General features: G+C 49.0%; 6 protein-coding genes across 6 annotated transcripts; 5 read left to right on the top strand and 1 right to left on the bottom strand.

The window, feature by feature from the left end:
* Positions 1-3,668: 3,668 nt before the first annotated feature.
* On the top strand, positions 3,669-5,279 carry PFICI_01578 (uncharacterized protein; the record flags this gene model as incomplete). The annotated part of the gene is made up of 4 exons (XM_007830159.1): positions 3,669-3,877; positions 3,960-4,464; positions 4,527-5,036; positions 5,109-5,279. 4 exons carry the CDS (start codon positions 3,669-3,671, stop codon positions 5,277-5,279), a joined length of 1,395 nt encoding a protein of 464 aa, XP_007828350.1.
* Positions 5,280-6,140: 861 nt separating this feature from the next.
* On the bottom strand, positions 6,141-7,858 carry PFICI_01577 (uncharacterized protein; the record flags this gene model as incomplete). The annotated part of the gene is made up of 3 exons (XM_007830158.1): positions 6,141-6,293; positions 6,371-7,561; positions 7,637-7,858. The coding sequence occupies 3 exons, from the start codon at positions 7,856-7,858 to the stop codon at positions 6,141-6,143; spliced, it is 1,566 nt and encodes a 521-aa protein (XP_007828349.1).
* A 455-nt stretch (positions 7,859-8,313) lies between these two features.
* On the top strand, positions 8,314-9,668 carry PFICI_01576 (uncharacterized protein; the record flags this gene model as incomplete). Its single annotated transcript, XM_007830157.1, has 3 exons — positions 8,314-8,427; positions 8,486-9,291; positions 9,347-9,668. 3 exons carry the CDS (start codon positions 8,314-8,316, stop codon positions 9,666-9,668), a joined length of 1,242 nt encoding a protein of 413 aa, XP_007828348.1.
* Positions 9,669-12,575: 2,907 nt separating this feature from the next.
* On the top strand, positions 12,576-13,886 carry PFICI_01575 (uncharacterized protein; the record flags this gene model as incomplete). The annotated part of the gene is made up of 2 exons (XM_007830156.1): positions 12,576-13,131; positions 13,225-13,886. 2 exons carry the CDS (start codon positions 12,576-12,578, stop codon positions 13,884-13,886), a joined length of 1,218 nt encoding a protein of 405 aa, XP_007828347.1.
* A 1,923-nt stretch (positions 13,887-15,809) lies between these two features.
* On the top strand, positions 15,810-16,262 carry PFICI_01574 (uncharacterized protein; the record flags this gene model as incomplete). The annotated part of the gene is made up of 1 exon (XM_007830155.1): positions 15,810-16,262. The coding sequence occupies one exon, from the start codon at positions 15,810-15,812 to the stop codon at positions 16,260-16,262; it is 453 nt and encodes a 150-aa protein (XP_007828346.1).
* Positions 16,263-16,318: 56 nt separating this feature from the next.
* PFICI_01573 (uncharacterized protein) lies at positions 16,319-16,711 on the top strand (the record flags this gene model as incomplete). Its single annotated transcript, XM_007830154.1, has 2 exons — positions 16,319-16,528; positions 16,586-16,711. The coding sequence occupies 2 exons, from the start codon at positions 16,319-16,321 to the stop codon at positions 16,709-16,711; spliced, it is 336 nt and encodes a 111-aa protein (XP_007828345.1).
* Positions 16,712-16,738: the final 27 nt, after the last annotated feature.

The raw sequence follows: 16,738 nt of genomic DNA, 5'->3' as shown, positions 1-16,738 counted from the left end.
TGAAGTATGTCCCAATGGTAACAGCAACGTGTTGCGAACTGGTTTGGGTCAGCTCCTGTAAACGGCAAACGCCACTACAATTCAACCTTCACATATTATGGGTCGCCTCTCTAGTTCAGCCTCAACTGGAAGAAGAAGAGGGACGGTGAGATTATCCGCTTTGCGACCGAGCTCAGCTCGTTTGCATCCGGCACTGCTTACGATAGTCTCAACCAATTGGCCGCGAGGGCCAAGGATGTTCCGGGCATCGATTCGGCAAAGCCCAACCTGTAGCCTATCGTATTTCAGTGCTTCGAGCAAGAATTTCGAAGAAATCCTGCAAAACTTCCTCCACCAATCTCAAAACTTCTCGTAGTGACTGCATTTGACCCAACTCTCTTCCGCTGTTTTCCAGTAATTGGTGGATTCCATGTTTTTCTTCAGGTATTTAGGCTACAGAAAGAGTTACTCTGCTAGCTCAACCTTGAATCTTAGTATTTACTAACCATGGGTTGATATAGGAGCCAAAGCATATTTCAATCTGGTTTCCACTTGGAAAGGTCATTCACACGGGTGAATCTACCGGTTCCGTTATCTTCGATGCCACTCACGAGTTCCGCCGACTTCCTCGAAAACTACTCCAAAACATTCGAGGCAGAAGACATCCCATCGGTCTTTTTGCTGATCCCCGAGTCTCTATCATCTAGGGTCAAGATATAGGTCAACACGCTAGCCAACACTTTCGCGAAAGTCAAATATGCATTCAACCTTGAGGCTCAATCTCTGGACCCGCCGTAGAATCGGATCTCGAGGCGCTCGAGGATTTGTGGTACGGGCCGTTGTGGTGCCACGCATTAAGCCTTAACAGCTCTGATCCAGAACTGGAGACACAGGATGTTCTGGACTCGGGAGCCAAAGCTGCTTCCGTGTACGAGCTGAGGCCTCTCGCACATGCCGAATGCAACACGGATGTCGAGGTCAAGCTGCGCATATGCAGGCATCGTGGCTCCGTTACATGGATGCGGAAAACTCCAAGGTGTTGTCCACATGGTTCCAAAAGTACGGCCATTTTCACCTCGCTGGACGATATGAGCGGGACCTGAATGCAACGGTTTGAGTATTCAGATCGCCCCAGGTTGTGCTTCTCCGCATCAATGGCCAGGTATTGACTGAAACACGGTCCCAAGCACGGCTTTGACTCGCCCAATGGCGTTGGACATACTCGGGTCTCGCTGACTCATATGCCGAAGACGAGCCTTTACATGATCGTGTACTCTGCGCCGAATATCTCCGAGGCAGGTAATAGCGGAAGCTTCATATACTATCTCTGATGGTAATGCCGAAATTGGGGGTCTTGTTGCACTCCTTTTATGGGGCAAATAAATGATAAAGCGTATCGTGGGGTTGAAGATTCAAACTATAAACTATGCATGCATGATACACAGTATCTCTTGAGTCAAGGCCGAACGTGCACACAAAGGAGTGGAGTGGAAAACCCACATTGCAGTGCAGATTACGTGTAACGCCCTCTTTGACGATGCTGCAAGATAGCAACATGCATCAGCGACTTGCGGCGATATCCTTAAGGTAAGGACAAGTTTGTGCACTGATACTCTCCGCTGCACAAACCTAGGCTAGAGGATTTGTGTCAAGCATTGGCGGGGTTTTGCGGGTACAAGTCGAATCGTGACTACTAGTGCATGCAACCCCCCATGGCCTTTCATCCCAGCCATGAGAAATGGTCGATTTGGGCCATAAAGACAAGGCCCCCCCCCCTCTCTCCCCTCTCCCCCGCGGGCGAGCCGCGGAGCCTGGTCATGTTCAAGGTCAACGGTGATCGCAGGGCCTATGTTTTAGACTCCCTGCCTACCACGCATCGACGGGGGATCTCTTAAAAACGTGATTATAGTATGTAGTCTCTATGTACGTATACAGCTTAGCAGCACCAAAATTGCACAACTTGCACCCGTACCCGTACAAGCCAAGGATACCTACCCGACCCAATCAGGCAGCCTAGGTATCTAAAAGTTACCCATATAACCACGAAAGTTGCGTGGTGCAGGCTTGGCAGGGTCTTCTTTGACCACGTTGCCGCCGACGCCAATCAGATCAGATTACCTAGCCTTGTGCATTTCAAGGGGTCTGGTCTCTCCCTCTCCCTTTCTCTTCTTCGACACCATCGGCACGCCGGTGATGAGTGAGGCCCCCCCCCATAACTTCACCCTTGGGTTGTTGCATTGCGATATAGGTCCGCTTTAGTTCTACGCCAAGTGTGGAGCCCTCACTTTTGCCGCATTATGGTAACAGTAAAAAGAGTCGAGATGGTACAGGGCGGGTATGTATAGTATCGCCATCCGGCCGGCCGGGTGTTTGATGGTTGCTGCTTTTTTTTTCCCCTGCCACGCCTCCACCTAGTATGTATCTATGTATAAATCGCCGCCCTGTCAAAGCCTGTCGCGAGCCCACCCTAACCCATGATTGTGGTTGTTTAGTCGACGATCCTTCTATTACGTAGGCAAGTGGCACGGGTACTTCCGACAACATACCATGACCCAAGGTACCCTGCAAACGACTTGCCGAATCTCTTGCCGCAGATTCCCAATCACTCGGCAACAGAGAGAGTAAGGCTAGGATTGAAAGATGCCTGTCAGCTTACACGGTATGGTCTTACGCCAAGACATGCATTCTTTCTTCAGGATCGTGACAGCGTCGGCGCCACAGCATGCTTGCTTACAACATCAAGCCAAGGCTGCCATCCACTGCAGCCCCAGCCCTGGTTGTGAGAAGAAGGGTCTATAAAGATATCACACGCTATAACGATTGGAACATGTGCAAAACACACACACGTGTATGGCTATTGCGATGGCAAACAGCCTGTCCTCGCATCGTGTCTTTGCAATGTGTGTGCAGCTTCTTCAGGGCAGCGAGGGGCAGCCGGCGCCCCACCATATATGACATCCCTGGAGGCGGCCGAGATTGGTCCTTGGGCCAATGATGTAACATAAGCTGCAGTCGCCGGCCGGAATCAAAGATGTAGAAACAAAGAATGTACAGATTCACATTGATATACACGACAGTACAGAATATCTTCTTTAGACACTCCCTTGCGCTCCTTGATTCTTCCGGTTGTGGAAAACAATTGTCCTTTTGTTTGCCATTCTCAGATGGAAATGACACAGGTCAAGCAACGACAGCAGCAGGGTTCCGCAGTAAGTAGATTCTACTTTCTTCCACTTTACTCAGCAACGCATTGCTTGCGCGTAATCCATCGCCATTCCCCCTTCACCTTCAAAGCATCAATCATTAAGAACTTGTCAACCCTAGTGCGAAGAGTGTCGAAGGAAAAAACTCCGATGCGATCGAAATAAACCACAGTGCCTCGCTTGCACCATCTCGGGGGCCACATGTATCACGAATGGAGAGGTCTCGGCGCGAGGCCCAAAGAAAGGGCATGTCAATGCTCTTAAAAACAAAATAGGTGCGTCTATCATTAAAGAAGAGGATCGTGCCCGGAGGATACGGGCAATCAGTTGATGCGTACCCCTGCGACTGACAGTTCTCGTCAACATGAAGCCACTCTTGAAGCTCGCTTAAGTGAATATGAAAAGAGTCAAACGGACAAACTTGGGCAGGGTCAAGTCGTCGAAATCAGTGAAAACCGCAGCAATGAGGATCATATTCAGCAGATAATGCCTCCAGTCTCGGCGGAGCCAATGCCAGACACGGGCCATACCATCACCACGAGCGAGGGCTTGCTATCACCAATCGACAGTCATCTTCTGCCGGTACTGGCAAACTTTACTGGGTGCCCCGAAGACCCTTACTCGAATTTCATATATCCAACAGCCGAGTCTCTGCTAAGGCCAGCATTCCTAACTCCCTTGGTATGCAGCGATTTGTGAGTAAACAAAATTGCCTTTTGCTTCATCGCATATAGTAAGGCACCTTGGCGCTGATTCTGATTTTTTCAATCCCGTTAGAGATCAGCTCTATTTTGATCGCGTCCATGTATTTGCTCCGTTCCTGCACAAGGTCCGCTACTTTTCTTGGTCTAAAGAGGTGGACAAACCAAAGGCGAGACTTGGCCTGCAATATGCCATGTGGACCTTGACTGCATGCTTCTCCAGCCAGTTCCATATGATTCAGCACAGCCTGTATACAAGCACGCGACGGCTGCTGGACTCGATTGAGATTGAAAGCCATGACAATTCCGTAATGGGTCTCGAGCAGGCTCAAGCCTGGCTGCTCTTGTCGATATATGAAATGATCAGCGAGCAGTTCAGGCGTGCCATGATCTCTGCAGGCAGAGCTTTCCGATTGGTCCACCTGATGAGGTTATTTGAAGTCGACCGACAGCTGCCACTAGGCTTTCAAGGAGATTGGGTCGATAAAGAGTCATTGCGCCGGACCTTCTGGGTCGCTTACATCATTGATCGTTTTACGAGTATAGCCGATGGGTTGCCAATGACTTTTGATGAAAAAGAAGTTTGTTTACCCAACCTTTCATCTTCTCAGCGTGCATATACTTACCTTCCTTCTTCTGAAAGATAGGTACCCTGTTGCCCGCTCCAGAATCTCATTTCATGAGTGGACAGCCCATTGACATGTGCTATCCTTCTGATATCATTGGCGGAATCGACGCGATAAAACCTTTGATGGGAGTCGAGATTGGCCCCTTTGCGGAGTCAGCCATCATGGCTACCGTTTGTGGCAGGGTAGTGAACCTTAGGCGGCAGCTTATGAATGAATACGGCGGCCAAAGCCTTCCTCCGAGTTTCTACCGACAGCACCAGTCAGTAAATTCGATCCTCTCGAACCGATTACAGATCATTTCGAGACAAGTCGATTCCAGCCAGGAGCACCCTAATCCCATCTTGATTTTCCTCGCTCTGAGTGCATACATGTCAATATTTCTGCTCTGCGAGACCATCGAAGCCAAACAAATGAGCCCCGAAACCCCAGAATCGGCCTTTGACAGTAGCGAACAACGATCACTCGACAGCACAGACAAGTTGGGCAGGCTCATCACATTGCTGCCCCAACTCAATGATTTTGAGGTAAATCCCCACCTGATTCGTTTCGGCTCCTTCTCTTCTTGCTCATAGATAATTGACCCGCGACTTGAACAGGTACATCCTTTCACGCCGATTCCACTGGTTCTCAGTTACAAGTTCTGCATATCACATGCTGGAATGGAGGAATCCTACGCTGGCTTGTTGCCATTAATCACATCAGCGCTGCAAGGCTTGACGCACGTTAACGGCCTGGCGAGATATTTTCTCAAGATATTAGATGATTGATTAGCGAGGAATTGTTGAGCTCATGATACAGCGGAGTCAGACTATAAATGATATACACTATAGACTAGTCTTGGCGTTTGGGGTACGATACTTTTAGACATTGATATAAAATGCGCAAGAATACAGTCCAATTCCCTGGCAATCATCAGCTTTCTAATGTACAATCGAACCTCTGCCCATTCCTCTGGCAGTTTGCCCGTATAATTTCTCTAGATATGGCCCCAAGCCCATCCTTTCTCCGGCAGCAAATTCTCCGGTCGGGCATCAGATTTCCCCACATAAGCGCGATACATCCCCAGGTATTTTCCGCCGGCACTTTGCCCGGCCATTTCTTGGATACATGCCTCCAAGGCCATCTTTTCTCCGGCTGCAGAATTCCCCGATTGGCTTTTGCGTATCCTCTGAACCATCAAATCCTCAAGTCGTTCTAGCATCTTACCTCAGCTTCGGGTAGTGTGGATATTTGAAGTTGTTGCCTATTTTCATGTCGTTTGTAGAGTGTTATTTTGACTCGCACAGAAACATGGTCTTACTGATGGTAGCAGCATAATAAGGATCAGTGATCTTTATAGATTGTATTATGGATGATAAATCCACAACTGGCTTTGGCCGGATCTTTTTGAGGGTGACCTGTCCATCGTAGAATATACTACACACTAGTGTCCATAGAAGTACGGCGGGATCAAGAATATTCAGTGACAAGAATAACAACGTAACTATGTATCCAATCTACTTCAAGGGGCTTTCATTCATCCTATCTCGGGAATCATCCCGTCCTAGCTGCTTGCTTGTCTATTTCGTGTTCTTGTGCCCGGCGTGCCCGACGTGCCCGACCTTCATTGCTGGATGCGCTGAGGAAGCTTATTTGGCTCCAAAGGTAGAGAACGAGGTCTCGTACTTGGCAGCTTCCGATTCAATGAGAGCGGCGTGCTCGGCACTGCGAACGGTTGCCTTGACGGGGAATGGCTCACCAACAACCTGGTGATTGAGTATCGTGTCGTCAATGGGTCCATTCTAAATATTTTCAAGAGTTAGCACATTATAATACAGCACCAGAGTAAAGAGGTTCGGGATATAACAGGTGAACTGACCGAAGTGAATTCGAAACAATAAATCAAACGGGCAAATGCAATGAACAGAGCTTGCTCTGCCACTTTCCAGCCAACGCATATGCGGCGGCCACCTCCAAAACCCCAGAAGTTGGCCGATGTGCGGCTCTCTGAACCATCGATCCATCTTTCAGGCAGGAAGTCGTTGGCATGGTCAAACTCCTTGGACAAGCCAATCGAGTTGATCAGGAAGACTGTGCCGGCGGGCATTAAGTGTCCATCGATCTCAACGTCCTCTGTCAGTTGGTGTGGCGGGACAATGGGGACAGTAGGTCTCCACCGGAGAGCCTCCTTGATCATGGCGGCGATGTAGGGCATTTCCGTCAGGTCAGACATTCGGGGCAGTCTGAGCGAGTCGCCCTCTGTGCAGACTCGATCAACCTCTTGGCGCGCCTTCTTCTGGGCGTCGGGGTGCGACAGCATAGCCATGATAAACGTGTTGATGGTCATGCGGGTATTGTCGCCTCCAGCAGCCATGACAGACGTGGCCAGGTACATTGCTTCTTCATCGTCTCCGGCGTATCTCAGATCCGGGTGGAGAAGAACATCGCGAACAAACGAGGGCGGCGCGGCGCCCTGCTTCACTGCGGCCTTGACGGGTGTCCACCAATCATGAAAGACCTGGCGATGGAATGCGCCCATTTTAGTCCAGAACTCTCTCCAAGGTTGCAGAGCATGGGGAAGCTTGCTAAAGGCAGGGAAGAAATCGATGTAGCTCCGGTTGATGGACGCAACAAACTCAATGGTGACCCTCTGGTAGTCGTCGAGCTCCTTGGTAGTCTTGTTCAGGGGGTAACCCATCACGAGCCTGTAAAGAACGGATGTGGCATATCGAAAGTTGTGGGCATACCACTGCTTTGGCTCTCGCAGATACTTGCGCAGCATATCTATACTCTCGAGCTCCTGCATGCCCGCATAGACCTTGAGATTCGAGCCGCTGAGTAGATGGTGCATGACGCGACGTCCCTCTCTCCATTCCTCCTCTTGCCTAATCACTGTGCGTTTGCCGTTGCTTACAAGGTCACTCGCAATTGGCATGTGAGGTCTTTCGTTGGTGATTCTGCCGCGCTTGGCAATGACTTCGGATACTGCTCGGTCCGTGTTGAGCAGAACCCATGTTTGGGATCCCATGTGTAGTGTTACCATGTCACCATAGGGTATCATGGAGGCAAGCTGCTGAATGTTAGCATCAAGGCACATTGGTTTGCAACAGTTCTCAAAGAAAAAAAAAAAAAAAAAAAAACTCACCCAGTTAGTGAATGCATTGGGATCACGACGGGCTTGCATCATCTCCCACAGGTTCCCCAGGACTGGGATGCCTGCTGGCCCCGGCGGCATTGACCATTTCTTGCTGCCACCCGATGATTTCAAGTCTTTAGGCTTGAGGAACTGGACCAGCGCTGCCAGAAAGCCACCAAAGATCAGAACAATACCCCAATAAGGGGAATACGAGCTTTCGATCAGAAACATGGTGGCAAGTGATGGGTGAAACACAAGACAATGTTGTAGTTTGGAAAAGTTTCTCTGCTTTTAGAAATTCTGAGAAGGGGAGCCCAGTTATAGTGATGAATTAGGACTGGTCATGCAGTTGGAAAAGCTTACGGGCTGATTGGTGGTACCCTTGTCGAGGTCTATCGGAGTAAATCATTGCGCCCGGGAAAAGTCCTATATCGGGGTTTTTGCTGACCTGCGTGTAATGTTTCTCAAATATCATGCCATATTCTCTTAGCTTGAAAATATGGAAATGGTGATACAGTGGATCTCATCCTCGTAGGATTTCGGGCTTACAATGTGCACTCGGAATATAGCGATATCTTATATCCAACCCCCCTCCCAGTACTCCCAAGCTGTCCGAAATCCGTAAGAATTTGAGAGAAACCATTACTTCCGTGCGACACAGGGAAACTCACAACCAATCACTTCCGATGATTTCTGTCCTTATTGTAGGCTGCGGCCTCAGTGGACTGGCTTCCGCACTGGCTCTTGCTCAAGCTGGTCATCATGTGACAGTCTTCGAACGCAATGCTGAGCTACAAGAAGTAATTAAGTGTTTTTTTCCAAAACTATATCTGAATTCTGTCTAATCCGGTATGATAGCTTGGTGCTGGAATACAGTTGTCACCAAACGCTACGCGTTTGCTCCAGAACTGGGGAGTCCTGGACGAGGTCCTCAAGTACGCTGACCGTCCAGTGTCTGGGACCTTTCGCTCATCTCAAGGAGAGATCCGGTCGTACTCCCCGCCCGTATCTGACCAGAGACTGGTCAGCCAGGCTCCGTACATCATGATTCACCGAGCAGATCTCTTAAGAGCCTTGCTGTCTGGGAAAGACAAGCACGGCATTGAGATCAAACTAGGCAGTGAAGTCGCAGAGATAGATTTCAACAAGCCATCCCTACGCCTGGCCACTGGGGAAGTCTACGAAGCAGACATGATCTTGGCGGCAGACGGGGAGAGGTCTCGTTGCAGAGGTAGCATGTTGGGACGTCCAGATCCACCTTACAGTCCCGGAGACGTCGTTTACCGGGTCTCTGTGCCTACCAACGGCATCACCGAAAAGCATCGAGCTTGGGAGTTGACAAGACAATCCAGTGTCAACTTTTGGATGGGACCAGGCGGACACGTGGTCTCGTATCCCATCAAGCACGATATGCTCAACATGGTTCTCATTTACCATGAGGGGCCAGGCACCAAAGTTATGTACGGGCCACAACGAGCAGATCTGGAAGAGTTTAGGAGCAAAATCCATGATTGGGACCCTATACTACATGAGTACATTGATGTGGAAGGATCTGTTTGCACCAAATGGACTTTGTTCCAGATTCATGAGCCGACCCAGTGGTGCCACGATAATGGACGATTCGCACTGATTGGCGACGCCGCTCACGCGATATTACCGTGTCTGTAAGTGAGATGACGGCCCCGTTCCCTACTAGGAAACTTGCTAAAGGCGATTTAGAGCACAAGGTGCCGCGCAGGCATTCGAGGATGCTGGAGTCCTTGGCGGCATCTTCTCCCAGGTCGTGGAGCCTGAACAAATCCCGGATGCCCTGAGAGTGTTTGAGCAGGTTCGAAAACCACGCGCTTCAGAAGTCAGGCGTCGTACATTGGACCAGAAGGCCATGTTTGCTCTCCGCGATAAGCACGAGCAGGATTTGCGTGATGCCAAACTCGGTGCGGGCGAGGACTGGAAGCTATTCCAATGGCTATGGGAGTACAACGCGGCAGAAGACGGGTCAAAGGCATGGCAGCAGTTCCTAGAGGCCCGTAATGGAATCTAAATGTCGATCCTCCGAATTTATTTCATATTCATATATCCAATAGTCTGCAGTTAAACAAAGATACTATGATCGTCGAGAAATATACCTAGTACAGCATCCTTTTGAAGTAGATGCATTATGAACCAATCATGAACACACATGGAATCGTGCGAAAGACGTTGTTGCTAGGGTCATAATCCTTGCTCTGAGCACCTAAGCTAGGCTCGTGTACGACACTTACAGCGGTCCGAGTAGCGCTAACCCTGCTCTGGGGAGCGCTATAGAACCAATGCGTCACGACCTGGATCTCGCACCACTGGATCCCTCCTAGCAACAATTCGAAATGTATAATGCAAGCTTATCTCCAGTAAATCAACAACCGGTCCAGGTTTCAACTGAAGGGCGCAAATGCAATTGCAAAAATTGGCTTTCTTGCATGCATTTAGACACGTGGTTTATTCCGGACTTACTTCTTCTCATTTTCTTAGGGGTGGTTAGATGTGGGTGCCAAGGTGGCGATTGTCCTGCTTACCATCTGCATCGGAGGGCGATCCTACATGGGCAGATACCCCCTTAGGCTGGTAGGTACCGTGTGCTACAAAGGTCCCTAAAGCCCATTTTTTCCACCGGACTTTTAGGCCTTTACAGAGTGCACCCGCCCGCATGGCCGCGACGAAATCATTCCAATAGTACATGCACGCAACGCTTTTCACAAAGCTTACCCGTAGAACGTATCCCGGAGCCACCCACTTTGCATGACTAACAGTCTCGTAGCAAAGAATCCGGAGAAAATCCCTGCCGAATAGTTCATTGTAACAAGTCGTTCACATGTACCCGAGTGATTGTAACCTGAACCGGGCTCTGGTGTACTGAAGGAAACTCGTAGCGATGCAAAAATTCTGTCCCTTACATAACGTTAAGTTGCTGTATCTTTGAGGATTCTTCCAGCAGCTCCTTCGTGGCGATCCTGTTGAGCACGCTGTGCTTCTGCAAAGACTTTTTGGGCTTCTCTTGTTCAAAGAGGCCGGCCAGCATCGCCTAGATTTTGGTGAAGAGCAAACTTGCCCTGAAGTGCGTTGACAAGGGCAGCCGCATCTTCCTTCCATGGCAGCGGCGCCTTCATTGCCGCTGATTGGGTGAATCTGGTTTAAGCCTTACGGCCACTATAAGCCTTCTATAACACAAATAGCTTATGAACTCCACTATGACTAGGTAGGCTGGTAGCGCTTATACGGACTACAAGGCATGCAAGTCCCTACAATCTCTCACTCTAGGTATCTTGTATCGCCAACATTGGAGGATACAAAGTCCTTTAACGTTGTCTGCCTAGTATTACAATGGCGTTTGACGGAAATATAAGCTAAACAATACTGGCACGACATACGAAAAGTCTTGGAAAGTTGTTTGTGTCGACCGTTGTGACTGGTGCTCATGTCCGGGTTAACCATTTTCTAATACCTTCAGTCCGGAGAAAAGATCCCCGGAACACGCCCTGCACCGTGCCGCCGGGCAATTGTGGGACGCTCTAACGCCCCTCGGGCCCCTCGGGATTATAAATTTCGGATTTGCTGCTTTTTGGCTGTTTATATTGACTTCATGTTGCTGTGCAAATTTCGTGCTTGAGAAGGCTATGGGGAAACACGCCGAAGGATGAAGCATCGGCCATGTTTAGGTATCGATAAAGCAGGGCATTCAAAGCTGAAAGTGGTGCGACGACAGTGAATCGTAGCGGATTGATTATGGAGAAAGTTTGGCTCTAATGTACATCTTTACTGGCATCCTTGGTATACCTCATCAACAAGCTGAGGACTTTCATAATGCTCCAGAACTCTATTTCACCGTGAAACATGACAGAGCTGGGCTGGCCGGGCCGTAGGTAGTAGCGTGGGACGTACATACTCTCTGTATTGTAACGAACGCACAAAGGTCTCCACAGGTAATGGTGGGAACTTACTGCATCGTAACGATCAAAACGTGAAGCATGGGCATTCATAGAGATAAGACCCGGCTCTCGATTATTTCGATTATCATGGTGGACATCGAGGCAATGTTCTAGTCCGAAAGCAGTTGTTCAAAGTTGTGGAGGGTCGTGTCAAGATGATTTATTAGATGCAAGTAAAACAATTATCAGACAGGCATCATATCATTATCATTTATGACAACCAAGGATGGCCGCATGGTGTGCCAGTCTGAGTAAATATTTTCGATCAAGACTACATACTTGCCACAGACACCACCAGGAAAGGAAAAGAAAAGTGAAAGAAAAAAAAAAAAAAAAGGTAGGGTCCCTTTGATCAGATCCCAAAAAGTTACTATGTACTCTGTAGAAGCTGTTATACCGAAGGAAAGCCCCGTTTCGGCTATCCATGGCTCCAGGCCTCGCACGCTACTATCCTTGAACCCGCCACGCCCTCCCTAGTTAGCTGCATGCATGCAGGCTGCTGCCAAACTGTTGATGGAGTTGCGCCAGCATAAGCCGCAATGAGGTATCTTTGGTATAAGCAGCAACCAGCAAGGATCTCGCTCCTCTCGAACCCTGAACCATCGACAGTCCAATGATTGGAAAGATGACGGTAGTCGGAACAGGCCACGCTGCAGCCGCCCAACTGAGACAATAGTCTGGATGACTGCATCAGAGCCACTAGATAACAAGATACGCATTATACGCATAATTCTGGATGTCGGGCTCAAATAAGCTCGCCTGTCTTCGAGGTCCTATTGCGGTTATTGCATTGATGATGATTACCAGGTGCAAGCAATTCCTTACTCCCGAGAGAGAAAGTCATCACCGCCAGGTCTTTCTTCGTGTGCATCGTAACAATCATCCATCTTCAACGTGCCGCCTCACACCTCCCCCGCTAGGTATACTAGCCATCACTACCACCACCAGCTCTGCCTAGCGCGCGCGAAAGCCCAGACGAGAAAGACATGAACGATCCGTCCATGACAGCTGCATCACAACAATTCGACGGCGACTGGACGTCTAATCAGGTTTCCCGACAAACCTCTGGTCGAAATTTGCGGAAATCGTGCGATCGCTGCCACCAGCAAAAGCTGCGATGCGTCAGGAGTAATACCTCTCTAGAACCCTGCACGCGATGCCAACGGGTCGGTGTCGAGTGCGTCTACAGTGCACGGTCCAGTAAGCAGGCCAACAAGAACAAAAGCAGACACCAGAATGGTGCTCAGACCGAGCCGGTAACACCAGTGATGAGCCATCAGCACAGCAACTCTGGGAGTTACGAGCCGGAGGACTTGCAGCTGGGCAGCTTCTTCCCATCCGCCTTGGACACAACCAACGTTTGGTCTTTGAATGACCTCGGCTTGGCGACACATACTCATAGAGGGCCCGTCTTCTCGAGCAAGTCGGGGATCGATGAAAGTGTCATAGCGCCGCCAGACGTGTGCAAGTCCGGCAGCGACTCGTCCAGTCGATTTACGAGTATATGTCAGACGTTGGAAACTCTTTTCAAGACGGTGACAAGTGAGCGCACATGTCAAGGCGAACAATGTAAACATCATATGCCACACATCAGTATAACATGACAAAATAATAGCTGACCAAGGGCATAAGCAGATCCTGTCCGGGAGGTGTTCAATGCGTTTGATAGTCTCGTGAGGGCCATGGCGCTCGAATGGGGGAGAGGCCGGACGCCACCACGAGACGCCCATACAACCTTCGACAAATATATTGACAGCAAGCAGGCGTCCATGGCAGCGCAATGCTACATGCTCTGTATAAGGCTATTTGTCTCGCTCTCGGAGAAACTTCTAAATAACCTTTTAGCATCGCCTATGCCAGTGCAACCTGCAACTTTTGGATTGAACACGCCCGACTCAACTCAGTTCAGTGGTGGCGGCGGGCTGGGGACGCTAGATATGAACTTCTCCCTCGGAAACGACAATGTAATGGATAATTTTGGCCTCGACGACCTAAGTGTTAGCCCTACAGACTCATATGAGCAGGCTGTTGACTCGGCCGTCAATGTGCTCCGTGTCGGCACCAGACTTATAGGTAGAATGGAACAGATGCTGGGCATTCCTCCGGACATGGCAGTGGGCACATTATCGTCGGCAGAGCAGCCGAGCCTTGAGCATCAGCGAAAAAAGCGGTCCCTACCGGCGCGCCTCGTCGCCACGACGTGGGAGTACGAGACAAGCATCGGCAACAAATGCGCTATAACATATTTCAAGCGCTATCGCGCGGCCATCCTGGGGCTTGCCCATGGCCACATGTGAAAGGCTTCATATCCTTTTCCAAACGCACGTGCTTGCCAATACCACGGCATGGCCGACTGGTTCTCGAGTCGTATCCGCCCTCTAGCCTTCAACCCTCGCCGAAGACAAGGGAAAGTCACCTGGTAGGTGTTGAGCGTATACCTGGCACATATTCCGACCACAACATGGTGCCCGCGGCTTCAGTCTCATGTAAATTAGATGATAGAAATTTAAACAAACCGAAGAAATTATTAGCTAGAGCGGGCTGCTTTGCTTCGGCAGCGGCTCAATGCTATGGAGAAGTACCACTCCATAGGAAGTAACTGCAATGAATAGAGAGAAGAGATCAAATGTGTAGTTCGAATCTGATAGACATGGTTTGCATACAGTAAATGTGAGCTGCGATGGAAAGAGATTAAGTATTCCGTGTCAGGCGAGTCACTTTGAGAAAAAGAAAAAAGGGCACGCAGGTCAATCTTTCAGGAGCCCTAACCATGTAAGCGACTCGATTGAGAACGATAATAGTCAGCCGGTCCAATAATGCACTGCTGCTGGAGACGATAATTTTAGACGGTTCAAAAAAACACCGAACGCATGATTCCTGCGCATCGCGGCACTCAGCAACGGCATCTGACACCGGCAATCAGCAACGGCATCTGACACCGGCATTCAACAACGGCAAACCTACACGATAGAAACATAGCAATGCAGTTTTTATTGCAAATCTTTTCGACAGTAATATATGAAAATAAAAATAGAGCAAGATAAAAAAATAGAAAAGTGTACCTACACAATACCGACGATAAAACTTGAGTCTTTTGCAATAAAACATCAATGCTATTCCATCCCTCAAGTTTCTTCGTGTCTAATCACGAGAGCTTATTTCTAGTGGTTTTCGCAGCGTTGTAAGAGTTTACAGCATAATCTTGCCCAGAGCAACTCGATTGCTGTGTCGAGGATGATACAGAGTCTATCCCAAGCGACAAGTCTACAAAAGGTCTAGTGCTCTCCATTTGCTTCCGTCCCTTGTGTTACAGTACCAACCATAACGGCTTGAACTCGTTGTGGACCATGATTGAGAGGATTTGTGGACATTGAACCCTGGACAAATACTGTCGTTAAGAACGAGTCCAAAGAATCATACTCTCTACTGGACATGCCTAATCTCAGACTGACACGAACACACGAGCCTACCGATCCACTCTCATGCTTCAAGCAACGTTGATGATGATCCCGCATGGAGGATTCATATGCGGGGGCCCATTCACCAAAACGCGAAAAGATGCATCAGCGTTCATAAAAGACGAGAGCTACAATACATTGACCAGCAGGCGTGAGGACCTTTGACATGATCGAGACCCGCAGGCATCTCTATAAACACGCCTTTCACGTCCATCAAATGCCCTGCGTAAGAAGGCGAGGACTATCAAATGCCAGAATGGGGTGCAAGTGCTGGCAATCGAGGTCGTAGAGGTCCGACATATCGAGGGCTCGAAAGGGACGAAATCGTATGCTTGATTCACTTTGACTGAGACACGTCGTCGACACATTCCGCATTCTAGACTATGCACTAGACTGCAGCGTTGCCGAACATTTCTACTGCATGGAATGTGTAGTACAAACTTTGGAATAAAACAAACGATTCAAAAATAAATATGTCAATATTCAAACAAATTTCTGTTAAATCAATATCATGTGAGCGTGTCTTCTCAAGCTTCTGCGCAGATCAAGTGACCTAATATTTTTTCTACTGATCGCGAAACGAATTATCAGATTGGCAATAGTGTTACTCTTTGTACGAATTTCTCAACAGGCAAACTGCCATGTATATTTGACCATCAACTCAATATCCCGTGATCAGTAATAAGTAGCGCCAAGTCTTTTACATCTCAATCGACTTGACATTCTCCTGCACATATGAAGTCCTCGTCTACTTTTGCAGCAATGGCGGCGGTAATGGCTGGAGTTGAGGCCATAGCCATTCTCTCCGACACGACATCAAGCTTGCTCAAGTCCACCAGTAGGCGCAGAGGCTGTGGCCGTCTGCCTTCTTCCAGTGCATCTGAGCTAGTCTCTGTAAATGGTTCTTTCACGACTTTTGTAATCACCCTACCGGAATCTTCGCCGACCACTGCCACGACTATTCCCGAAACGACGGCAGAGACTACTACTTCAACCTCACTTTATACTGCTGGTACAACCGCTTCATCGACCGAGTCGAGCGCCGAGGTATCTTCAACGTTCTTTGCTATTATGTCTTCGACTGATTCCACTACTATCGAACCCACTTTGGCATTCTCTCCTACTCTCATTGGGACTGAATCCACCATTGGAGCTTCTACCACGGCGGTCTCTACTTTCTCTGTCACGGAACCCGCACTGAGACTTCTACAGTAGTCTCTTCCACGGTTGAGTCCACCCAGTCCACTACTGAAAGCACCTCTGAGACTTCTATGGTATTCTCTTCCACGGTTGAGTCCACCGTCCGGCCCACCACTGAAAGCACCACTGAAGTCACTATCAAGGCCACTATCAAGGCCACTATTGAGCCCACTGTCGTGCCAACTACGGAGATTTCAACGACAGTTTCTTCAGAATCCTCTGTCACTGAATCCACTCCTTCTGAAACAACAGCCACCTCGAGCACAACGTCCCCAACTTGTGTAAGTTTGAACTGTTCACCGAATTGGACGATATTTCCACACTAAACTCTTAATCAGTCGCCCATAGTCGTCAATGGTGATTTTGAAAGTGGCGATGAACCATGGCTGCGGACTGGCACTGTTGATATCCGTGATAACAGCCAGGGCTTCTATAGTACTCCCTACGGCGACTCTTTCGCGTAAGTGCATTCTACATCTCCCTTACATATG

The sequence above is a fragment of the Pestalotiopsis fici genome, assembly GCF_000516985.1.
Source record: "Pestalotiopsis fici W106-1 unplaced genomic scaffold PFICI_Scf_1, whole genome shotgun sequence".
Lineage (NCBI taxonomy): Eukaryota > Fungi > Ascomycota > Sordariomycetes > Amphisphaeriales > Sporocadaceae > Pestalotiopsis > Pestalotiopsis fici.
The sequence above is the reverse complement of the archived record's forward strand: the minus strand, read 5'-3'. Positions and strand labels throughout refer to the sequence as shown.